A 26,427-nucleotide genomic window follows, 5' to 3' on the forward strand; every position below is an offset into this window, starting at 1 on the left:
TGTGAGAGAACGAAACAGCAAGAAATGTTTCTGAAAAATTATTTAACTGGATTTAATGGACTTATTCCCTTCTTTGAAGAGCTTTTTAATTACTCTGTATCTTTGTGGAGTCCAATAACACTTATAATCTTTATTTAAAGGCTTTAAAATCCTCATTTCCGTCTCCTCCCACTGAGCTAGCTGTCTTGTATTCTGGTGTGCACATGTGAGTGTGTTTATAGAGGTAGATGGTGTGGGATTCTGTACCCTGACTGAGACCATGTGACGTGTAATGATTTTTACTGGGAAATCTGTCAGTACTCACAAGTAGAATAAACATTGAGAAAGATCAGAGAGTGCCCGCCTAAACACGGCAGGAAAAGAGCAAAGAGAAGAAGCCCTGACCCAAGAGGTAAGTATCTGGACAAAACTGAGCTTCCCACTCGGAGGTCTGGCTACTTTGAGTAAATCATTCTGTAGAAATCACTTTGAATTCCCTGTATCTGGGTCTCCACTATAGAATATAAAGCAGATTAGTTTAAAAGACTGTGATTTCAACTAAGTGCTTTGTATCTTCATTACAAAGCACAATAGAGCTCTTTATTACAGTGAAGCCACTATTACTTTCCATTGAATATGCGCTGAAATAAAGCAACATCTACCGCATTCCCAGGGTGCTCAATGCTCTTGTCAAAAGCCCTCTTTTTTCAGTGTAGATTGAGTGACACAAAGCATGGGAGAAAAAAAATGAAAGTGAAAGGACAAATAGCAAATGTGGGCCATCTCTGACTGGGGACACCGTTGTTTACTACCGAGGCACCCAGGAAGCCAGGGAGCCAGAAAAACTGTCAAGAGCCTGTGTGGTGCAATAGAAGAGTCCAGGTTTAGGAGATGCAGCTTTAAGCTGTACTGCTGATTAGCTGTGTGACTTGGGGCCTAATCCCCCCAAGCCTGAATTTCTTTTTCTGGCAAGTGGAAATAATATTAATGTGCCTCTCCTGCCACTTAAGTCTCCTCCATGGGTTGGGATGGTTTTTAGATGTCATCTTTTCTAGTCTAATCTATTTATTTTTCCACATACGGAAACCGAGGTACAATGGGATTAAGTGGTGGGATCACGATCACTAATTAGCTAGCAGCAGGGCAGGGACTGGAGTAGATGCATCTGAGATGTCACATTGTGTCTGCGATGTCACGTGGACTATAAAAGAACCCATGGACATTTTCTTAATGGCATCCTGGCTGCACTCGGTAGCACTGGGATTTTTTTCCCCCAAGCAACTATTTCTGAAACGCATCACTGCATTTTTCCTGCCCAAATGGTTTGTAAACATTTGCATCCCCAAGCCTGAGAAAACATTTGCAGAAACATTTGGGTCACAAACCAATGTTTGTTTCACCACCACATTTGAAATGTTTCTCTTTGAAAACATTAGAAATGTCTGCCAGTAAAGCAGATTCTCAACAGAAGTGTAAGCCTGGCGTGGGCGGGACACCCCAGGTCTGGGCCATTCAGGGACCTCCAGGCGTAATGGTTTTTTCCTGGCTCATAAGTACCGTGTAACATCTCCCAGCATCACCTTAGACTTGGACATTCTTTGCTTTCGAACTATAATATATTGAGGAGTGCTACGCTCAGGTGAGTATTTTGGACAGCAGGTGAGTTCTCTCCTGTGCCTGTGAATTTAGACGAAGTGTTGAGAAGTGCGGAGAGAAGAGGCAGGAAACTGGCCAGAACAGCCTCACTGCAGAAAGGACAGACCGAAGGCTTACTTGTTTCTTCCTTGTCTGTTTCCACACTGCCCTGCATAGTGTCTGCAGCTCCAATACAGCAGTGCTGATTTGAAGCAGGGTATTTGGGGTAACCTTGGTTAGGAGCACTGGCCTGGACAATGATGGAGTGTGGTTGAGTGACTAGATCAGCAACTTGGGGGTTCAGGCAGAGTGGGTTCAATCATAACTCTACTTCTGACTCGTGGATAACCTCAAGTAATCCACTCTACCACCTTCCTCTGATTTCGTTTCTCCACTGATGCTCAGGTCATGAGAACAGCAGTTCCCTGAGGCCACAGGAGAGTAATCCGTAGGTTACATCCTGCGTGCTGACCGAGCCCCACTAGACCATATGTGAAGCGCTGTGAACGTTTTCACTAGATTTTTGAAAGCAGTGGAAATTATGAGACACTAATTCTGAAGGTAGCAAGTGTGAAGGAAATGGGAATAAGCCCTTTTGCTCTTTCCTACCACCTTCTTTTGCAGTATTTGTGAAAAACCCGGTTCAGGTTCCCGGGCTATTTATGCTGCCTTTTGAATAACTTTCGACTTTTCCTATTAAGGATCAACATATTTTTTCTTTAAATCTGTACCCGCTGAGACCACAGGCCACCCCGCCCTGCCTTCCTCTCTAGTACAGCCTCAACTCAACCTTGAAGAGTCACTCATTACCGTGAATAAAGATCTGAAGATCAGCCACATAAAAGAGCAGATAATGGCAAGAAGTTTCATTTCCCACTTTCTCTTAGTGTAAGTGAGCACAGCATTCGCCCCGTGAGCGGTCATCTGCCCCTCAGCTTCTAGTTTTTCTCCCACCCAATACCCAGGCTAGAATAATATTAATACAATCTTGCCAGATATGTTTATTTGTATAGCATTTTACAGTTTGCATAGGGCTGCCACAAACATGATCTCAACAGGTATCTTGATCATGAGTAAACGTTTCTCTCCCCAAGTTTGATTCTGAGTGTAAACTGTTTTCCCACAGCCCAACTCAGAGCTGTCCTGGCGTGATCTGAGGGAGGTGTGATAGGGTAGTGTATTATGTAGGCAGAATTCAATCTGCCTCTTGTTAACCAGCCAGAGGACTCTAGCTTGTTAGCCTTTGTGACCCTTAATCGTGAGGATGAAATCAGGAAAAGTACCTGGCATATAGTAATTGTTAAATAAATACTAATCATTCCCTTTAATAAAAACATTAATATAATCTTTAGTGAATCTTTGGCTCAATTATATTTCTGTCACTCTGTAATCAGACACATAGAATTGTTCCCAATTCAAACCTATTGTCCTAGTAGGGGTGATTCATTATTAGTTGTCATAAATTTTTGTTGAGAATAGTATATAAGAATGGAGGGAGTTCAAAGGCATTTAGTGCAAAGATGCTGGGGGATCACAGAACCTACAAAAGTGTAGAACCCTGAGAAATGGCTTTCGTACGTTTCAGGGCCACTTAGTGAATATGTGAGCTGGTGGAAATGTTTCTTATCTGTCAGCTTACAGGATCTTTCTTGCAAATATCACAGGAGAACGTTGACCAGCAGCAAATGTCTTGATTAATGGATCAATCTTCACAACAGTATTGGCTGTGGATGTATATCTTCAGTATAGTTAAGAAATCAGGGTTCTAGTTCATAAAATTAGCATTTTTAATAACAGCTTTATTGAGATATAATTTACATAGCATGAACTTTTACCCTTTTAAAGTGTGCAATTCATTGGCTTTTTTGGTGTAGTCATAGAGTTGTGCAGCCATCGTCACTGGCCAATTTTAGAAGATTTTCATCACCCCAGAAAGAAACCCTGTGTTCATTAGCAGTCACTCCCCGTTCCCTCAGCCCCACCCCTGGCAACCACTAATCTACTTTCTGTCTCTGTGGATTTGCCTATTCTGGACATACCGTGTAAAGGGAATCATACAACGTGGGGTCTTTTGTGACTAGCTTCTTTTAGTTAGCATAATGTTTTCAAGGTTCATAAAATTAGCATTTGTCTTAATGTTAGGATATGAAACTGAGTTAAAAATATATCCAAGTACCCACCCCAACACATAGCCTGTTGCCTGGTCTCTTTTTTTTTTTTCTTTTTGCTGGGATAGGGAGGAGGAAGGTAATATGTTTGCATTGAAGTATAACATATATACAGTAAGCTGTACAAATCTTAACTATGCAGCTTGATTACTTTTTACAAAGTGAATACACCCATATAACCATCATGCAGATAAAAATAGAGAATATTAGAATCACCCCGGAAGCCTCTTTCTATCCCCTTCCTAGTCATTACCCCCACTACAGGTATTTCCTGATTTTGTTTAATTGTATTTTTCTGAGTTCAGTTCCCTGCGCACTCACATACGGCATGTGGTCTCCCAGCCTCCACCGAATTCTGACTTCAGAACAGACGGTTCGCCAGCACTCCGGGCCTCAGTCACTGCATTCATTACATTTGGTTCCCATGGGAAATAAGCAATGCTAAACCTCTCAGGAGCCCCTCACCCAGTACTCTGTGTCCTCTTCGCTATTCTGAGCCAAGTGACCCCAGGCCTTGTGCCTCCACCTTGCCTTGGTCACGAGCTTTTCTTCCAAACAAGAGCACTCACTCAGCACTGGCCATTAAAGAGGAAGAAAAAAACCATCACCCTCTGCAAGGTATATTTTGTAGCAAACGTTGAGCTCCTAAGGCAAGTCTTTGAGGGGAAACCCCCATTTGTGACAGAGGCTGCCATTGTTCCTGCCATTAAACTCACCTGCTGTGTCGCCGGCTGGTTTTTACCCTGATCAGAAGGGTGTTCCTCTCATGAAATTCTGTGTGTCAGCTTCTCTGCAGAAATAAAAATCTTTTATTCAAGAAATTAAGTTTTCATTTTAAATTCACTTTATGGTCTTTGAAAAACTTTAGTTTTTGCATGGCCCAGAGCTATAGGTTAGCATTAGCATTTAAATAGAGGCATTAAGTGCTCAAAGACCTTCCTCGTCGAACGTTGCCCTTTCTGAGAGGTTTTTCAAATCCGATACTTTTTTCTTCCTAAAAAAGAATGCAAATGCTATATATATTTTCCCCATCAAAGGCCCGTTCTTTATATATAGACTTAGGAGAATGGCATTGTTGAGCAGGTTCAGTATTAGTCTTTTAATATGGAAAGGGCCAGTTAAAAAAAAAAATGCTATTCTGTCCCTCTGTGCTTGATTTTCTCTGCTCAACTCTCAGAACGTATTTTCCTGTGGTTAATTTTATCTTATTGTATCTCATTTCCCTCCAGACGCCCTCCCCAGACTCAAATCCTGATTCTAAACTAAGAATCTGGTGTAAGTTCTTGCTGTGTCCTATGACTCTCTGAGTTACTGCTGCTCCCCCAGGCTCCCCATAACTGGAGTAGAGAATCTGATGGACCAGGGTTTGAATCCAGGGTCTCTCACATGAAGACTTGTGTCCTTCTCAGACCCTCTATTTATCTGCCAAACTAGGGTTATCAAGCCTGTTGTGTGTGGTTGTCAACAGATTAGATGAAATAGTGATTGTACTCCTAATTTATAGTTAAAATATCTATAAAATTATTTGCATCTTAGGTCCTCCTCCCTCACATTTCAACCAGACCAATGGAGGAGAAGTGATAGGAGGTGCCTTTTGGGAAGAGGTGTCCCTCTTGCCTTTCTCTGTTCCTGCTGCCAGCCTTCCCTTTCCTCTCTGCCTCACCTCAGTCCAGTTGTGTGTGCTGTAATAGTTCCATGCCAGGATTGACCCAAACGAAAGGTACTGGAGGTGAGAGCCCAGAAGTGTTTTTCTGCTGAGATATTGGCACCCTTCTCCCTCTTTGAGGTTGATTTTGTTCAGCTAGAAGCTTGGAGCCATGGAGTTGTGAGGAAACCTAGAAGATTGATTTGATCTGATAGAGGAGATGAAGTGGAGCAAACCAAGAAGCGGGGCAGGCCGACAGTCTAAAGGCTCTTGCTTCTCAGACTGTCCATCCTTCACCCTGCAGCTGCAGTTGTCATCATGTCTGACTTCTTTCGAGAACTCTCTATCTTCAGGTTCCTCCCCATCAAGTACAGCATTGGTTCGCAAATGCCAGGGTGTAAACTGAAGCTAGAGTGTCCTCATCCTTAGGAAAATTAGAAAAATTATGACATTGTAGTGAGTTTCCAATTAAAAAAAAAAATGTGACTTTTGTTCGAGATTATTTCCTTTCTGCTTGAGGAGTATTAAAATACCTTCTTTTTTAAAATACTGGTAATAATAGATGATAATTGTTTTGTCTTAATAACCTAGGCAAAATAAAAGCTTAACAACTCTAAGTCAGTCTCACCCTCCATCCCCTCCTTCCCCCTATGAAAGTCCGAAGTCCTCGGCCTGACACACAAGGTCCATTGTGATCTAGCCCCGCTTGCCTTACTAACCTTTTGTCCCTCCTTCCCTCTCCACACATCCCTTGCACTCCAGTGAGGAATAACACATTCGTGGTTCACCCCAAATACCATATCCTTCCTACTTTCCTGCCCACTTCACACATTCCACTTCCTTCGCTTTTCGAGTACTTTCTTTCCCTCCTGTTTGCCTCATCATTAATGTCTCCTCCAAAAAGCCTTCCTGACTGCTCTAAGAAGGATACACCCTTCCTGTGCTTGATCTTAGAGAGTCTCATTTGTAGCTTTATTACAACCACTGTCACATTACTGTAATTACATGGCTACTGTCACACCAGACCTTGCATTTCCAGAGAGCAAGGGCTATGTTTTACTCATTTCTGTATCCACAGTACCTACTGTATACTACCTGGTAGTAATTGTTGAGCAACTGAACAAAAATAGAATTTTGAAAGGTACCGTATAAGCATGGAGGATGCTATAGAGGGTCATAAGACATAGTCTTTGTCATCAAGAAACCTGCCTTCATGGAGAAGATAATAAATATATATTATGGTACATCCATATGATTGAATCCTCTGCAGCCATTAAGAAGAGTGAGGCAGGTCGATGTGTACTGAAATGGAACCATCTCTAAGATATATTGTTTAGTGGAAAAAAGCAAGGTACAGAAGAGCATGTAAACACGATTTCTCTTTAAATATATGTGTGTGTGTGTATACACAGACACTCACACACATGCAGACACACCACACACACAACTGTGGTTGTATATGTATAAAATGTATTTAGAAGGGTACCCTAATACATTTGAAACTAGTAACAGTGAGTGTCTCTGGGAAAGGAACACAGTAACGGCTAGGAGATGGGAGTAGGAAAGGGACTTTGTATTGTATGCTTTTTTGTACCTTTTATTTTGCTTGTTTAACAAACACTATGTATTATGTGCCAAGTACTGTTCTAAGCACTTTACAGATATTGACTCATTTAATCCTCCTAACAACCCTATGAGGTAGGTACTATCAATATCCTCATTTTATGGATGTGGAAACTGAGGCCCAGAGGGGTTAAATAACTTTCCCAAGGTCACACAGGTAATAAGTATATACCCTAATAACTTTTTTTAGTGGATCACCAGTTCAAAAAGAATCTTAGTAATTTTTTTTTAAGAAACAGATACTACTCTAATGATACATGTTAAATAGGCAACCTTTACAGTAAGTAACAGAGAAGGAAGAAATTGCTCGAGATAGCTTTCTATAGGGTAGGAGACTCTTGGAGGTTGGTTAGGCTTTGGATACACAAACCCAAAGTTAAAAAGTACTAAGTATGTTCAAGAGATATTGAGTAGCTCAGTTTGGCTTAAATAGGTTGATGCAAGGGGAAAATAGGAGAAAAGGTGAAATAGGGGCCAAATCTTTAAAAGGCCTTGGATGTCAGTCTTAGGAGTTTGGACTTGATCCTATCAGAACTAGTGAACACGCCAGTTCACGCAAGTGTTGTTGTTTTAACACAGAACAGTGATATGATCTAGTTAGAGCTGGAAAAGGTTAGTCTGGGAGGAGTTAGTGATTGTGAGAGACCCCAGTAGGAGATGATTGTAATAACCCAATGAGAAGTGATTAAGATCTGTGATCATGAGATTGGAAAGAAGAAATGAATATACCGGATGTTGCATCCATAGACCTGGTGATCAGCAGGCAAGAGAAATAAAGAGCAAAGACTCAAAAGTGACACTGACATTTTGAGGTTTTGCAAACTATAATTCTGTTAAGCAAAATTTGGAAGTTAGGGAAGCCATGTGATGAGGGCATCTGGTAGAAATGTCTGCAAATTAGTGAAAATGAAGTTTTGATTTATGGAGGGACCAGATCTTGAGAGGAAGAGAGAGAACATCTCATGTACAGATAAGACTTTTGGAAGCAAAGAGAGAAGAACAAAGGGCCAGTGCCTGACTGGGAGTAGGCCCGCAGAGGGCAGGCAGAATGGGAGCCAGTAAAGAAATCGAAGGAGCTGAGGGAGCCGGGAGAAGAATCTAAATAACGTGGCTCAAAGAGAGTTGAGTATAGGATGAAAAACTGTCAAAGGGAAGAGGACTAAGCAAAGGCCATTGTGTTTGTCCACTAGGATGTCTTTGGTGACGTTTTTGAATATAGTTTCAGACAAAATGGAGACTTTAGAAGGACAGATAGTGAATATAAATGATTTTTTTTGAGAAATTTAACAATGAAAACAAAAGAAATGAGAGATGGAGGGGGCACAGGATCACACGAAGGGCTTGGGGTTTGTTGTTTGGTTTTGTTTTTTTTTCAAAGTTTGAGAAACATAAAGATATTTGAAGACAGACATGAAAGAACCAGTGAAAGGGGTAAATACAAGAGTTCAAAACAAAATAAAACAAAACCCCAGCAGGGTCCTAAAGGCATTGGGAGAGATTTGATCAAAGGCACAGGGTTAATCTTGGGAAAAAAAGAAGAGAAAAGAAACCCCTCTTTTGAGTCGAGAGGGAAGGATTAATAAAAACCATTTCACTGTGGAAGATGTGATCCCGCATACAATTGTAGAGAAGTGAAGATCCACAGAGGTGATATCTATGTGGCCAATACAGAGAATAATAAAATTTAACTGTTACTTTACCATTTTTACATGCACGTTTCCTACCACGTCGTTTAATTTAACCCTCAAACCTAACCAGTGATGTTCTATTATTTACCCCCTTGTGTAAATGAAGAAACTGAAATTCAGATAGACCAAGAAATTTCCAAGGTTATACATGTCAGGGAAAAGATATGGGATTCGTGTCTAATTCTACCAGAGAATGAAAGAAAAGTTGGGGAGGATTGTAGATCCTCAGCCAGAAATGGATCTCTTCCCCCTGTGCAACTAGTTATCCCAAACACAGGGTGCTCCACGTCTCCTTCTCAGAGTTATGTCAGAATACCCCTTTGCCTTTTATAGGGAGCAACTATTTTATTCATAGTTCCTCCCCTCCCAGGGTCAAAGAATCAAAGAGTGCTTTTGACATTGTGCTCTGTCACTTAATGAGATTGACTGACTGTTGACTGTCATTCATTCGTTCCTTTTCATTTATTCAACACCCACTAGATGCCTAGTTCTCAGGCCAAGGGTAACAAGGATGCAGAATCCAGCCCTGCGCTTACAGGCCTGTTTTCTAGGAGCGGAAGGAGACATTTCTTTTTGTAATAAACACTTATGCAACACTTACTCTGTTGTTGCTTATTTGATCCTTGTAACAATCCCATATTACTGTTTCCTGTCTCAAATGAAGAAAATAAGGCTCAGAGAGATTAATCAATTGCCCAAGATCATACAAATAGTAAGAGACAGAACTGAAATTCAAACCCAGGGCCCTGGCTCCACTCTACTATGCTGTGTCCCTAACTGTATATACGTACATTTTAAAAATATATATAATATATAAAATATTTATTTTGGAAGTATGTATTTTTTAAGTGGAGATGAGTGAAGCTCAGTGAAAGGACAGAGTGTGATGAGCATGGGGCAGGTTTCATTTTAGATAAGGTGGTCAGAGAAAACCTCACTTATTGATAAGCTGACATTTGAGCAAAAATTGGACTGAATCTCTTTTAATCTTCTGTTTTCCTCCAACCTTCTGTCCCTTTAATCCCATTTGATGCTCTTTTCTGATTTTCTTTCAATTGGTTTACGATATAAAGCAATACAGAACTATGAAGTACAACAAAGACGGCATTATTACCACCTGCTCACCCTACAGCTGGTACTTTTTTCTCCAGGAAGTGAAAAAGTGCTCTGGTTCCATGCTGTTCTCCCACCCTGACCCCCTTCCCACGTACCTCCTCGCGGACTGTTTTTACCAGTGCCATGCTAAGATTTCTCCCAACGATTGAATAGAGGAGGTTAGAATTTCTTCCAGACAAATTCACTTAGGTTTTTCTAAGATGAATCTCATTATGTTATTTGCTGCCTATAATTCTAAATTCTCTGGATTCCTTTACATTATTTCTCTTTCTCTATTGCTGTTCACCGCCCTTCCCCATTTAGTAACCTTTGTCCTTTTCAACACTCCGTATGTTCTTGCACATGAATTAAGGTATTAAGTGAGATCAGCGATAAGCCAGTGTCCTTAGCATTCACTGGATGCTTTCTCTCCTGAATTTGTTGATTCATCTTTATCATTACCCTTTGTTTGTTTTTCAGCCTATGCTATCCGGGGTAGCCATTTAGAATGAATTCATTTTGCTAGTTATATATTTTTTTGAGGCACTGTATAAAATGGTTCACTGACATCTAAAATATATCAGCCACGGTGGTCTTTTCATCCACCAAATTCACATAGCTATCCAAAGCTATCCATCACGTTTGTCAGAGTCTTTGGGTCTTTAATTAAACCCTGCTGGATATTGTACATATTTCCATTAGCTCCTTCTGATTTAGTCTGTTATTTTTCTAATTGACATCCGTTCTGAGTCACATGTCCTTGAATCTCAGGTGGCCCGTTTTGTAGTTTGGTTTATTTAGGTTTTCTGTCTTTCATGAATAACCTAAGGGTTTAGTAAATGCACTCTTGAGTGTTTGCCACTGGGACCTACTGATTTGCATATGCTCATACTTTTCAAATCATCCTCTGATTTTTTTGGTTCCTCTGCCAAAACCATTTTCCTTTCTGGCCCTTCAGTCCTAAAAGAGACAGTCTTTGGTCTTAGCAAAGTAGTGAAATTTCTTATAACAGTATCAAGAAGTATACTAGGGTCCCTAACTAGGACCGAAAAGTCAAGAATCAGGGTTTGAGTAACTCAGCCAACGGATGGCTGAATAGCACAGCCCTCAGCAGCGATGCTGGCTCGTGACGAGCTGTCCATTCAACCTCACACAATCCTGGTCTTAACACACCTGAGAGGTAGCTGGCTAGGGGCAGAGGCAATGCCTAAAGAACAGAACTAACTGGCACCTATCAGAATCAATCCATTATCTTGGCATAATGCTCCGATGGGCATGTGCTCCCATCAAAGCCATGCGGTCCAGGCCTATCCCCACTGACCTTGCTCCCCAAACACTTACAAGTAGAGAAGGATCTCTATATTATAAATACAGAAACCCAACACCTGTTACACTTTCACGTCACCCATCACTAACTCTGGTAGTCACTTGGAGCGGAAACCTTGGTTTCTGTCCTTATCTAGGGTCCTTCAGCTCTTTTCTCCTTTCCCACGTACCAAAAGAGAGGAGCAGAATTAGCAGGCAGGCTGGCTAGCAAGCCCAGGATTTATTTTACTTTAAATTAAAACATTTGCCTAATGTCTTAGATACCTTTGATCTAGGCCTGGATTGGTTTTTTTTTTTTAAGTGTAGATAAAAAAGGCTTTTTGAAGCCAAGGACTATACCTTTCTATATTAGCATTTAAAATGTTATTAGAGCTTCCTAAGCATTAGTAATAATAATACTAGGTGTTCCTTTGAAGAAATCCTTTGCATTATTTATTGAAAAATTGATAATTCCATTTCATTACTTAAAACTGAAAAAGCCTTAGGACCTCTGAATTATTTTTATTTGGCATATGTCAGCAATTGTTTTCTAGATTGCTAATCTGAAAAATATAGGTAACATCCAATATAAGGGCCTTATGCCGATCGGTAAACAATATGTAGCTTTCGGGCCACCAAAGGGCATGATACTATGTCCTTTTATCAACCTATGATATTAGATAGATTAGTTTTTTTAATTGAAAAGACTCTCCAAAGTGATGTTCGATCACTTATTTTTTTTTTAATTGAAAAGGCTCTCTAAAGTGATGTTCAGCCCAGCATAGCTCTCCTTAACCTGGACTCACCTTTTGATAATCAAAAGAGCATTTACAGGAGTATGAGACAAACACAATTATGAAAGTAAAATGAAGGACCTAAATAAAAAATCACAGAACAAGAGGGTAATTCTATTCACTCTTTCATATTTCATTATTTGATAACATCAGAAGATGAATCCATCAGAATTGCTTTGGCAAGTGCAAACAGAAATGTGCCTGATCAATATTTATTAAAACCTTCAAAATGGGAGAAGGAGTTGAGCAGCTTTCTTAATGGACTGAATAATTATTCATACAAATGGGCTTTGACCAAAGGCAGTGCCAGACCAAAGAGACACAGTTTTAATTGTGCTGAATTTAAAATGCAGATCTTCCTACAGCCCTGTTGTAGAAAACTTAATTTAAAAAATCATCTGATGTAGCAGAGAGTGACATAAGAATCCTTAAAGTGTTGAGGAGGAAATTTAAACTATAGATATTTATAAGTTTAGAATGTGTTCCAAAGGTGGGGAGCAAAGTTTCTAGCTAAGGGAACAAAAAGAAATTTTATTCTCTTTTCAGTTACTGTAACTGAGCTAAGGAGAGGGTCATCATCTCAACAGTGATGGGTCTTGGAGGAATTCCTTTGTTTTGAGTGGTTGTGTTTTCTAAAGAGAAATAAAGCAAGGCTCTGGCTCCTGCTATCAAAAATATCAGGATATGTTCCTGAGAGGGATGAACACAGCTGACTTTAACTTTTATCGTCTCCCCAGGAGAGATACCCCTCAATACTGCTGAAGCGTGATGGTTATCAGAACTAGGCCAATAGGTAACTGCCACTTAAGCATAGTGCCATTGATGAAGGGCAGTGGTGTGTGTCACTTTATAGAAAGAAAATGTGGATAGATGATCCATCAAAGAAGCCTGTGCAAGCTTTACGGCAGCAGACTCCCAAGCTCTCTTTACCTCTTGAAATGATTTTCTGCTGCCACCAGCTGAGGGAATTTCTGCACTGTCTTTTCTAAAAACCGTACAGTAGTCTCCCCTTAGGTGTGGAAGATACGTTTCAAGACCCCCTGTGGATGCCTGAAACCTGGGATAGTACTGAACCCTATATATACTATGTTTTTTCCTATACATGCCTACCTATGATAAAGTTTAAGTATAGATTAGGCACAGTAAGAGATTAGTGGTGCTTTGGAGCCATTACTAAGTAAAACGAGGATTACTTGAACACAAGCACTGCAGTACCTCGGCAGTTGATCTGATAACCAACAGCTACTAAGTGACTAACGGAGGATAGCGTAGCGTGTGCAGCATATACAGCTGGACAAAGGGATGATTCACAGAGCAGACAGCAGGGGATTTTATCACACTACTCAGAATGGCACAAAATTTTAAAAATGAGTTGTTTATTTCTGGAATTTTCCACGTAATATTTTTGAACTGCAGTTGACTGCAGGTAACTGAAACCATGAAAAGTGAAATCACAAACAAGGGGGACTCCTGTCCTTTACTTCTCTTCTAGAGTGTCTTGGCCAGAACAAAAATCTGCACAATCTGTTGTCAGGAGTGTTAAAAAGTATCCCAGTACAGAATATAAATCTAATTCTTCCACCAACTCTCTGAAAATTATTTAGCTTTTCTCTACCTTAGTTTTCTTATTCCTGAAATAGAAATAACTTCAACTATTTCAAATTAGGATTTTCAATCATGTCCGTAATAAACTCTAAGCTCTCTGAAGGGGAAGACAAATGAGAGCAATTATATTATATTTTTTAATAAACTAATTTATTCTACTGGCACCCAGGATTACCATCCGTTTTATTATTGGTCTGGAAAGTACATCTGAGCTAAGTTTACACTTGTTCAGAATGTTTTCAAATCAATCACTACTGCATCTTGCAGTGATGGCTGGGGGAAAATCAGCGTCAGCTAATTCTGACGAAAGCCCATGATTTTAAAGGGCCAAGCAGAGGATGCTGTAAAGGTTTTAAAATCCAAAAATGCCAGTGCTTAAATAGCATCTGCTATAAGCTCTTTGTTTTTCACATGGGAAGCAGAGGGCTAAAGAGCTGACGGCATTTGCCCAAGGTCGTACACCTAGTTAGAGTGGAATGAAAGACTTAACCAGAATCTGAGCTCAGTTGATCTCTTGAGTATTTTTATTTCTCTAAGTCTTTCTGCTGTAACTACCTCTCAATTATTTATGGGATGATTGTCTAGTTTATGGATTATTCAGTTCCTTTCTATTCTCTCTTTCCATTTCTCTGCTTATTGTCATATAGACTATTGATTGAGCAGAGAAAACAGGAGTTGAATGTTTTACCTGACAATTTAGTGACCCGTCTACTACTTGGTTTTTATTAAAGTGCTCAAAATACTGCAACTATTGACTTAAAGGAATTTTGGAAGCCACAGTCAATAGTAAGTTATATTCAGATATATTTTTCTTTCTTTGAAACTTACATTTAAGAAGTCAGCTTCAGAGCCTAATTTTCTTGTTGACATTAATACTGTCTTTATCTTAGGAAGGACTAGAAGGGAAAGTCTTCACAATGAAACTACTTGATTATCCCCCTTCCTCAAGGAAGTCATGAATCAGAAGGGCAGCCAACTTTTGGAAACAAAGGTCACCTTGTCCATTACCATCTTGGAGGGGCAAAAAAGGGAGAAATAAAGAGAAGTGATAAAAGGAACAAAACCAAAAGTCTTTCCTGTTAACTCCTGAATGCTGAATTTGCAACATGACTTCATTGTTTGGTTTAGAGCACTGAATTCCCAGATAAAATCCAGTGTTATTCAAATGTAACTGCAGAGTCTATAAATGAATTTTTAATTGCCACAATACTGTTTTTTTCCATTACAATGGAAGGCAGAGACTTGAGTTAGTATGTGAATTTTATTTAATTTGTATTTTCTAAATCATGACTAAGGGGCCAGCCCCGTGGCCGAGTGGTTAATTTCACGCACTCTGCTTCGGTGGCCCAGGGTTTCGCCGATTTGAATCCTGGGCGTGGACATAGCACCGCTCATCAGGCCACGCTGAGGCGGCATCCCACATGCCACAACTAGAAGGACCCACAACTAAAAATACACAACTATGTACGGGGGGCTTTGGGAGAAAAAGGAAAAATAAAATCTTTAAATCATGACTAAAAATGAATTAGCTATACAAATATTCTTTGCAATTAGTACTTTTGCTTTTCATAGTCTCAAATATTTCTGTATTATGGCTTTGAAGTGAGGGTAGTGTTCAGACTCCTTCGTTTTGAGACAAATCATTCATACTCTCTGTAGCTCTTTTTTTGTTGTTGAGGAAGATTCACCCTGGGCTAAGATCTGTTGCCAATTTTCCTTTTGCTTGAGGAAGATTCTCTGTAGCTCACTTTGCTCACCTGTAAAATGTGGATGATTGCAGGACCTACTTCAAGGGGTTGAATATGTTAATGCACCTAAAAGTTCGATATTACTATTAATATTGCTGTAATCAAGACAGTGTCTAAAACCCAGCATGAGACATAGTTGTATATCTATGGAAAATACAGTTTCCATTCAGGGATCTAGGGCTCGAACCCACCCAGTAAAGGGAGGCCGATGGCCAAGCCTTCCCCAGGGCTGTAGACAGTCCCTCATGCGTTCCTTCCACCCGCACACCCAAACTTCATGGAACGCCTGCAGGTACAGGAACGAGAATTGCTGTGGGTTGGGAATAGCTGGTTTTAGTGGGGCTTTCTTCCCTCAGTTTACGAAGAAGAGAACTGAAAGTGGTTCCAATTGCTTTCCAAGAAGCAGGTATAACTTTCACGCTGAGTATGCCAACATGGGAGGTAGAACCAGGGATGAGAGACTAGAATGCTTCTTGCATCTTGTCTATGAAAACTTATGAAGAGCTCTTAGAGAAAAGAAAAGCAGTGATACCCAAAAGATGAAAAGATGTCAACAGTTTGCTTATACATACCTGCAGGCCTACATACAATAAAAACCAAAAAGTAGGTGAAAAATTGTTCAACCTCATGTAAATTAAAAGAATATGAGGAGATAGGTGCTCTCATATGTTATTGGTAGGAAGATAAATTGATACAACTTTTTGAGAAAGCAATTTGGCAGCATACTAAACAATACACTTATCTTTTGACTAATTCTGGTTTGGGGAGATCTATCCTCAGGAAAGAAAGATTTTATAATTGGAAACAACCAAAGTGTCCAATTGTGTTTCAACCTAAATATTTCAGCTATAAGAAAGAAATTGAGAGAATACTACACAGGGAGAAAAAAAATCTAGAAGGAAATACCAAAATGTGGTTTGTCTTTATAATGGAATTGTATGAGTAATCTTTTTTCTCCTTAATCTTTCTGTATAGTTCATACATTCTATATGATACATGTATTAACTTTTCAATCAGAGAAAGACAAAATTTATTTTTAAACTTTAAAATGCAAATCTGCATTTTAAAATCTGCCCAACTTACCACAATGCCCTTCATATCATTACTGGCATAAATGTTTACAGACAGAATCAATGGGGAAGAAAGAGTTGCAGTGCAATACCAGTAAAATAAAGGAAGATGAAAAAAACACAGGGAGGAACTGTCTGTTGATAAAGGAAACATGAAGAAGATATGTGAAAATAATCTGCACCAGAACAAAGTGTAATCGTTGTCATGTTATGGACCACGTGTGGTAGATCAGTCCATGTGACATCACGCCACCACTTTTCTATCACTACAGCCCCTTCCTTCTCTGCTCATTACATGTTGGGAACTGCTGCCCAAAGATGCACAGCAAAGGGCGAGAGAAACCATGGGAGAAGAACCACCTCTCCCAGAATGTTCTACCATTCAAGGTGACGTGGATTTCCAGAATAGAATATTTGGTCCACATTTAGCAATTGGCCGCTGAATATTATGGGCTATGAAGAGACTTGCTCTACAAGTCATGAGCCAGAAAATGTCTAAATCAAATGTGTGCTCACCAATCCCGTGCAGGCAGCTAAGAAAAGTGCTATCTAGTATAAAACGTGGTGCCCTGGAAGCCATGGTGCTATTTGAATGCTTGATGAAGATCAAGCTTTCTTTTTCTTGGGGCCTCAATAAGTGCCGATAAATTATTTATCCCAGTTGGGTTACATGATTTCATTTCAGTGTGTCAGTGTTTATCCTGGAAGCTCATTCTAATTGTATAGTTCGAGGCATCTTCTTTTCTCCTTCAGGCACCTTGGAGCACCCTTTCCCCACCTGCAAGTGTAACTGTTGGTATGCTGATTTAGTATAGTCTTTGCTACTGGGTACTATTCTGAAAGATGAATGAATTTCATTCTGTCTTTAAATATTTATGTTTCTTTATGACCTAATATATCATCATGGTTATGGGGAATTTTTTTCCCTAACTATAGAAAATACACCATCAGTTACCTGTCAATTTTGTTTAATAACTCAGCTTTGCAGTTCTGGGGCACTGTTCATCCAAGGCTCTTGAGGACTGTTTTAGTCTCTCAGACTACTTCCAAGTGTCATTCTGGGATTTATAAAGGTCTTCATTGCACAGAGGATATTGAAACGTTAAGGACTTAAGTGCTATGCCCTTTATCACTGAGCACACTGGAGGATCCAGGACTAGAAATCCAGGCATCTTTGTTTTGTTGTTTCCTCCCAGCATGGAACAACAGCCTCTGTAGAGAATCAGCCAGTATCCCTGGAAACAATTCATCAGATTCTTCAAAAGAAACCCAATTTTATCTGGTCCGATGGGTTTAATGTTACTTCTTAAGATAAATGATGAAAATATCAACATCATAATACAAGGAAACCCAATTCTTTTGGTTTAATCTCAGTGAAAAGCATCACAACCCAGTTATTGCTTCTGTTTCCTTCCTTAATGCTTTTAGGTCTTTGGCTCAAGGAGATGGGAACAGTTCTGTAAATATCCCCAAACCAAACTTTGGGAATCACAGTATCTGGGGATGGAGCCTCAGGAATCTTGCTTTTCGTAAGCTCCCCAGGCACTCTACAGTTAGAGAATGACCAGTCTAGTACTGCAGCTGTCAAGTCCCTTCTAGCTTTGAAAGAATCGTGAGCCCCGAATTCTCTCTCATTCCATTTGGTAAATCTAGATTTGAACGTGTGTTCTTCTTGAGTTATTTTAAAAATATATTCGTAGGTAGTTCCCTAAATGGACAGCTCTCTCCCTTACCTGTGCATCTAAGGGAAACAGAATTAGATGTTTCAGGGGCTGGTATCAGGGGGGAAGCTGTGGTGTGCCAGGGGGCATGCAAAGCCATGGTTTAAGTATGATGCATCCTCCTATAGCATCAAGTTTTTCCTAAAAATAGTGTCTTTTAGTTACAACAGATATATTATGGGATAGGAGTAGGTCACATGGGTTTTATGCCAAACATGAAGCTTCAATAAAGTTCCTGACTATAGCTGATATTGGGCTCCCAGACCTCTGGAGATTAGAGTTCATTCGCCTCTTCTATCAGAAGTACCCCTTTCACATTCAGGATTCCCCTTGGCCAGTGATTCCTAAATATGTGGTTCCATGAGGTTAAAGTGAACATTCATTTGAAACCACTATAGAAAATTAGCCCCAAGACGACCTTCTACACAAGGATGTTGAAGGATTTGTTGCCAGGAGTCACTCATAAATTTACCAGTCTAAGATAAGCACTTTCCATTCCTACCACCATTAAAGGAAATATTCACAAAAGAGTATTATTTCTCCTATGTACAAAAAGAGTGTGTTAATTAGAAAAGGAAATTTAGCAGAGCAGGAAGAGGAACTAGCCATGTGAAAACACACCAACGCTCTTACTGACCATGTTCCCGTTGTAGCAGCAGTTTATAAAATAGCCTTGAAATTATGAAGCTCCCAGAATGTGTTCCTTACTGCAAAGATGGCTTGGTTCTCCCATAGGATATTCTCTTTTTCAAGATGTTCCTGATAAAGAAGAAACAAATCCAAGGCCTTGAGTCCAATAGTACGACATTTCTGAGCGAGGATCCTGATAGATCTGCAAGATCCCTTCACCCCCAGAATTGCCTTTGGCCCACTGCCTTGTTCTGCCCCCTCAATCCTGGCAAAGCTACCTTTCCTGTCAGGAGGAGAGAAGGAAGTAAACTGTAGCTGGGAAGGCTCCCCGTCCTTTGGTTAGCCAGATGTGATAGCATTGCTGGCTCAGAGCCTGCACTGAACTTTACGTCCTGGGTAATTTGTAGTAGCCATGCAAGTTCTAGCCTGAGTCCAATAGACTCAGTGAGGGTTAGTAGTGGCATAATGTTGGTTTTAAGAATGGCAAGTGGCAATCTTCTCCCTTCCTGTCTCCCACATTCATCTTTTCTCTGCCTTGACGATTCACTCCAATGCATGTTTCTTTTACAGGCACTACTCCTCTCTCCACCACCTGGGCCAGTGGCCTTGCAGCCACATGGCTCTCAAGTCCCTTCTTTTTTGCTAGACTTATACCTGGTCCCCTCCTAGACCATTCTACATAGTGCTGTCACATTACTCTTCCAGAAACACAAATTGGAATGATGCCTCTTCTCTCAACAGAACCTTGAGGAGAGGTCCTTTATTGACTCGACTAGGCCTAAAGTTCTTTATTGACTAGGCCTAAGGTTCTCATTGCCTTAGCTTTTCTGATATCAGACTCTGTACCTCTGGCTTCAACTGCCTTTTCCCCCAACTGTCCACTGTTCCACTGTGCTCCCCAGGCTAATTGACTTACTCCTTCCTGTCTTTGCTCACGCTCTTCTCTTTTCCTTTTTTTTTAATAATTTTTTTTTGAAGAAGATTAGCCCTGAGCTAACTGTTGCCAATCCTCCTCTTGTTGCTGACGGACCGCCATGTCTGCACCTGGGATCCAAACTGGTGAACCCTGGGCCGCTGAAGCAGAATGGGCACACTTAATCACTGCGCCACTGGGCCGGCCCCTCTTTTCCTTTAATCTAGAACATCCTTCCTGGAAGCCGTGCCTGACATATCTCACCCATGTGAAGTCTTCCTTGATCCTTCACCCTCCTCTCTGCATGGTGTGATTTCTCCTTCCTCTGCTAAAAATTCTTTGCATTTATACCTCACTCATGGCACTTAGAACGTTCTTCTTGTCTCTGTCTGTGAAGAAAGAGTATTGGACTGGGAGTCAGAAACCTGGATTCATATCCTGGCACAGCCACTCACTATCTTTGTGACACTGGGCGAGTCCTTTATTTCTCTATGCTTCAGCTTCCTTATCTGAGAAAAGGGAGTCATAGCCCCATTGGTTTGTGAGCATGAAATGACACAGTTTGTGGAAATTAACTTTATCAACAGGCATGCAATCCTTATCTGTCTGCTTTTCATTACCTTTCCCACTTGTCTCTGAGCTATTTGAGGAGAGGGGCTGTGTATTGCTCATCTTTATATACTACTATTATTATTACTACACTAATATTAGACATTAGTATATTTCTAATAATAATAATGTTTATGGAGCGTGTAAACCTGTGTCAGGCCCATTCTAAGAGGCACTATTATTATCCCACTTTATGGAGTGGAAAACAATGTATTTCACAGGGCCTCCAATGAATGAGTGAATGAATGAGAGGTTGAATGAGACAGAAACTGCTGGCAATGCCTGATTATTTTTCTCCCTCTTGGTTCTGTACACCGGCTTCTCTTCCTTTGAATCTTCTGAGATAAATGCAAAATTAGGAGAAGGTCATGAGTGAACTGAGACCCTGAAAGATGTCAGGTCTCCCTGGATCCGCATTTAGACTTCTTCTCATGAAGTGAGCCCCAGTGAGCTCCAAGAGGATAGAGACTGTGTCTATCTTGTTCTCCATTGTATTTGTGGGGCCTGGAACAATGTCCAGTGATTAATAAATGTTTATTGAATAGGTAAACTAAGTAATTTATAAATAATATATCCATTACCACTAAAACCTCAAATTGCTGACAATGGTGATGGCGAACCTTGTTCTGTCTTGCTTTCTCAGGCAGTACTACGAGATGTTATACAACACGGCCGATGAGCTCCTGAACCTCGTGGTGGACCAGGGCGTGAAGTACACGGAGCTGGAGTACATCCATGCCCTGACCTTGCTGCACCGCAGTCAGACAGGGGTGGGAGACCAGACCACCCAGAACATGAGGCTGCAGCGGCTCAAGGAGATCATCTGCGAGCAGGCTGCAATCAAGCAAGCCACCAAGGATAAAAAAATAACTACAGTTTAATTGGGTTCGCTACAGGGGGCTGGGGGGGGCTGGGGAGGGTCATTTTTGCTTTTTCAGTCATCTCACTTCTTTCTTTGCTGTTATTTGGTATATTCTGAGCTGACTTACTTTTCTCTACACTGATACTTTAGTGGAGAATGTAAGGATTTATTGGAGAAAGTAGTGGAGGTGTAAGGATTTTTTTCTCTGTAGTTTTGGCTTTTCATATAAACTCTAAAGGGAGTTTGCAGTACACAGTGTTTTGATTTAACATCTACTTGAATGCAGTCAATTAAGGGGACTAGGGTGGGATAGGGAGGAAGGCTGTGTCAAATTGGACTCTGAGATAATGAATGCATGAATTACTAAGGCCCAACAATCTTGGGAAAGTAGAGTGCTGCCTAAGTTTTAGTCCCTTCCTAAAACCACTTAATAGGGCTCTATTACATAAACAATAGGTTTTTACTCTCTTGACCCATCAGTTTACAATTCAATGAAATAAGTGTATGTGCATTGCTTTCTGTCTCTGTTGCCAAGATTAAATCAATGGCTTCTCAATGGGCTGTAGTTTTTAACAAATTTCTTTAACCCAAACAGGACCTCTTCAGGGATAGGGGGAAAAAGTCCTTTTATCTCAATCTCTGGGAGAGTTTGGTATGCGGTAGCTTGTACGAGGTTATAGGTTGGTGTATTGCCTTTTTGTTTTTATTTCTGCTGTATCAAACCCAAGAGCCATCAAATTAATGAAAAAATGGAAGAACAAAAGGTGATTCAACCCTCTGCTTGATTTTTCCCTTGTACTTTCCAAGAGAAAATGATGGTTAGAGAACTTTTAATCTCACTTGAAACACTGTTTGGATGTGAATGATGCTTAGATGCTCACTTACTCTCATTTTGAGCCCCTAGGTCTTTCTCACCTTAGAAAGTAGCCCAGGTCTGCTCAGCTGAGTGCGGGAAATATGGGACAGCCATGACATTCCTCCTCTGTGCACCTACCCCCTGAGTCCATTTCTGAAGTGCTCTTGGGTTGTGTGTGTGCTCACCATGCCTGGCACAGTGGACCTCACCACTGTCCCCAGGTCTCCAGCCACTCTTGGTGCCTATGGTTGATATGTCACCAAAGAAGGCAATGCACTGACCATGACACACCTTGAAAATGTATAGAAAGAAGAGCAAGAAGGTTTTTGAACTCTCGAGGCCATGCCTCATGCCCTGATGGTACAGAATTTTACAGCTGTTTGTACAACTTTGGTCTTGGCAGGAAAAGCAGAAAATTAAAAAATGTTTTGAGAAGCATGAATGTCGTGTATTTTTTTGTGTGTATTTATTCAGCAAACATCCCCTGAAGGCCTAATGTGTGTCAAATGCTGCTGGACATGGGGCCAGATCCTAGATGATGAGGACACCCTTATACCTACCTTTAAGACAGAAGATGGGAACTGGACTAACCAAAATCCCAACAGATGTACACGCAGGGCTGAGTTAGAAATCAAGTCAAGGGCCAGCCTGGTGGCATGGCAGTTAAGTTCACGCATTCTGCTTCAGCAGCCCAGGGTTTGCCAATTCAGATCCCCAGCATGGATCTACACACCATTTATCAAGCCATGCTGTGGCAGCATCCCACATATAAAGTAGAGGAAGGTGGGCACAGATGTTAGCTCAGGGCTAATCTTCCTCAAAAAAAATTTTTTTTAATAGATAAATAACAAACAAAAAATTTTAAAAAGACCCTGAAAAACAAAAAGAAAAGAAATCAGGTCAGACACTGAGGCAGCTGTGAAAGGAATTCAGCAGGCGGCTGGAGGATGGTCTTCAAGAGGATTCTGGAAGGAATATTGTAAATCTGTGGGGCTTCAGATGCCCAGTTGGGGAGAAGTTGAATGTATGTCAGAGACAACCATGGAAAAACTTACTGCCCCTAAACAATATCATTGGAAGTAGTCTACCCAAGAAGTAGGGGTGGGAGGAAGGAGACGGGGAGATCAGAGCTGACCACTTCAGTTTGGAAGCCTCCTCTTGGTGGCCCTGTCCTCCCAGCGTAGCTTCTGTGCCTTTTCTTCCCTTTCCTGTCCACTCTATGCAAAGAACCCTGGAGTGGTGACAGTGATGCCAGTAGAGCCAGGGGTGGGACTGGGGAGTGGGTAAGATAGTTTTATTGGATGTGGAAATAACATGGGTTCGGACTGAGTAGAATGCCAGAAACACTGAACTGGCAGAAAAATGGCAGGTGAGCTGCTTCAGAGGAACATTTAGCAAAGTGGAACCCCTGCTTTGCTTACAATACCTATAGGATTGAAATGTGCTGATTCTGCACAGAAAAAGCGATCTGGGGTTCTTTGTCCAAGACATTCAAGGACCAAATTCCTTTTTAGGATGATACATCATTATTCTTCAACAGGTCAAGAATAGCCAATGACACATTCACTGGATGGTTGGATGGATGCACATGGAGATGGCATGGCCACCTCAAAACCTACCTTCATTTGAGACCAAGTGAAGATTTCTACATGTTATGGTCCTACTTTGGGGATATCTTGTGAGACTGTTTTTGTGCTATTCAGAGCCATGACCAGAAAGTTCTAGAGAGAGTCAGGGTCTGCCAAGGACAGGGTCCAGCATACACACACACACTCATAGGTAGCCACAAGAGTTCATTTTCTACCATCATGACCACTCCCTAAATGTGCTGTTGCCGCTAAAAAGGCCAACAAAATAGGCCTCACTGGAAGGGACTCTGAAAACAAGCAAACCATTATCTTGTTCTACAAGTGACAAGTGCGATGGACATCTGTGGAATACTGTCTGCAGCACTAGTCACAGCGCCTTGGAGAAGGCTCATGTGGAAGGGTCCTGAGGTGGACAGACGTGACCATGAGGAAGGACTGTGAGGCGAGCTCATCTAGCCTGGTCATCAGAGAACTAGCTCCACAGGCAGGAGCAGCCCTGAGAGAGCTTCCTTCTCGTATCATCACATCATCTACTCTTGGTACTTAACACGTTAGCCCATGTCATTCTCACAACTCCACGTCCTAATTACTACTTTCCTTCCTTCCATACCCAAGAGATCAGAAAATCCTAAAGGGGTCTCTCCCGACTTAGCCTCCCTTAGAATAAACTCTGTGAAAAAGAGGTAGTAATCCAAAGGATAGGATCCAGCTCCTGATGTGTATTGGCAAATTGTATTCTCAGAACTGCTGATAGTGGCAGCTTCTTCTACAGTGTTTTGTTAGTTTTGATTATCTTATTATCACCTGTCATTACACCTCTTAATTTATAAACAATACTCTTTGGATCATATGTACCCTTCACCCCATGAACATTCATTTTATATCTGTACTATTAATACAGTTTCTTCCAGGGACTTTCATCCTAGCACAATGTTTTCTACCTCACAATGGGGTTTTTTAATCTTATTGGCCACACCTAAAATTTTTTCCCTCTCTCTTCTGATTATATCTCTGCTGATTAGGCAAGGATAGGTTCCTCATGCTGCCCTTGCCCAAAGAGGGCCCCTACTTCCAGGCTCTGAAAGACAAGTTCATTCTTGAGTAGGCAGATTGGCTCAAATTCAGTGGTAGGGCCAGGCCTGAGCTCCCACGGCCTATATCCTGAAAATAGCCAGTCAGGCAGAATCTGTGGGGGACCCTCCACCTGGAATTACTGCCCTTTGCTGAGTGACCTCATTCATGGAAGCCCCAGCCCCTCCTCAGGGCCTCGTTCTTGCCTGAACGTTTCCTCAGCCTGACAGTCATTAATTTATGTTCCAAATAGCTTGGAAAGAAAAACTCAAATACAGCCAAGTGGAATTGGCAACCAAACCCGGATAATTCTTACTGTCAAGTCATATCCGTGAATCTCTTAGCACTAATGCATTCATTCAGTCAAAGATATAATTGCCTGTTACAGCTCAGGTGATATGGGATTCATGCAATGGCAAGCAAAAGTGACAGTCCCTTGTGGCATGGAGCTCATACTTCCACTCTGATGAAGAGTTATAAAACTTCCACTCTGATCTTGTCCTCCCTTGAGTCCATATTTCCCCCCTCAGTCTGCCAAGGCTATCCTTTCATTTAGGAAGACATCTCAAGGGATTGAAGACTGAAATCTTTAGCCTGACCCTCTGCTGCTCTCTTCTGAGCTTTGCCCTTCAAGAAGCTTTAGACTGTATCTCACTATTCATGGTCCCTCCCTGGCTAGCACAGAGCCTGGAAGTTCACCCTTTACCATTTGTTGATGGAACAAATGGATTCCCACTTCGTAGGCTCTATGAATGGACTGAGGCCTTTGCCTTCCAGACTCTTGCTCTGAGGCAAAGCTGTGGCTGCCTCCCAGGACCAGGGGGCACAGAAATTTACAGTAAAGAACAGAGGATAACAGAGCCCAGGCAAGCCCAAGCTAGACTCACTCTACTGGGGGCAAATGTGATGAGAAGACCAGCAAAGTGGCTGTCCTAGCAGGATATGAAATCAAGGAGCATCCTGGTCAGCAAGATTTTGTTTGAAAAGCAGTGCTGAAACACACACACCTGAGAACAATTGTCTTAATGTGGCAGGGATGTAAAACAAATTGGGCCTAATTGAGAGGGAGGGTAAGGAGGTACCAAGAACAAGAAAACAGAACGACTGGGCTCAGCAAAGGTCTCCACTCTGTCCTCATTAGGCACAGTTGTTATAAGAAGTACATGATTAATAAGCGCGTAACCAGATGTGAAATACAGCAGAGTCTTTCCTGAAATGGAAGATGTAATGAAGTGTCCACAGCTGGAAGTGGTTGTCCTAATTTGGCTGAGGCGGAGGCCTGCCTGGAATTTTGAAGAGGTGTAGTGAGAGGCACGCCACAGGTTTGCACCTGAAAACAACTAATCCTATTCAACTGGGCTGGGGTGTAATGAGATAGAGCTAATTATCAAGAATGTAATAAGATGCAAAAGCCCTTGGAATTGAGCTGGAAATTTCCTTAAAAATGAACTAAGACGCAAAGACCAGAGAAGAATTTTGGCTGATGGAGCTAAGGTGTGAATGTGATGAAATGTGCATGATTTGAGGAGTTGCTTTAAGATACCTGAACCAAAAACGTATGTCTGTAATTAAAAATCTTGCCAAGACATTCACACATGTGGAGCAGGAGTCCCATCCTCGGGACGCAACGACCTATAAAGGCTGCACATGTATTTTTAAAATACAGCTTGTGTCTATCCATACAATTGAAAAACAAATGAGGCCAGGTGCTCTCAGATGAGTGTAGTTTCCGTTATAGTCTATCCCATTTAGAAATGTGGCCTCAGATTCCTGCTGACTTTGCAATAGATTCTCTAGAAGGAGAAAATTGGCCATCTCTTC

General features: G+C 41.2%; 1 protein-coding gene across 1 annotated transcript in view; it reads left to right on the plus strand.

Moving 5' to 3' along the window:
- Positions 1-22,388, plus strand: part of EXOC4 (exocyst complex component 4) — a 736,410-nt gene extending 714,022 nt beyond the window's left edge. The window contains exon 18 of the mRNA XM_046669741.1: positions 20,872-22,388. Within this exon, the coding sequence (XP_046525697.1) occupies positions 20,872-21,109 (238 nt within the window). The 3' untranslated portion in view covers positions 21,110-22,388. The remainder of the gene's footprint in view (positions 1-20,871) is intronic.
- Positions 22,389-26,427: the final 4,039 nt, after the last annotated feature.

This window comes from Equus quagga, chromosome 8, assembly GCF_021613505.1.
Source record: "Equus quagga isolate Etosha38 chromosome 8, UCLA_HA_Equagga_1.0, whole genome shotgun sequence".
In the NCBI taxonomy this organism is placed as follows: domain Eukaryota; kingdom Metazoa; phylum Chordata; class Mammalia; order Perissodactyla; family Equidae; genus Equus; species Equus quagga.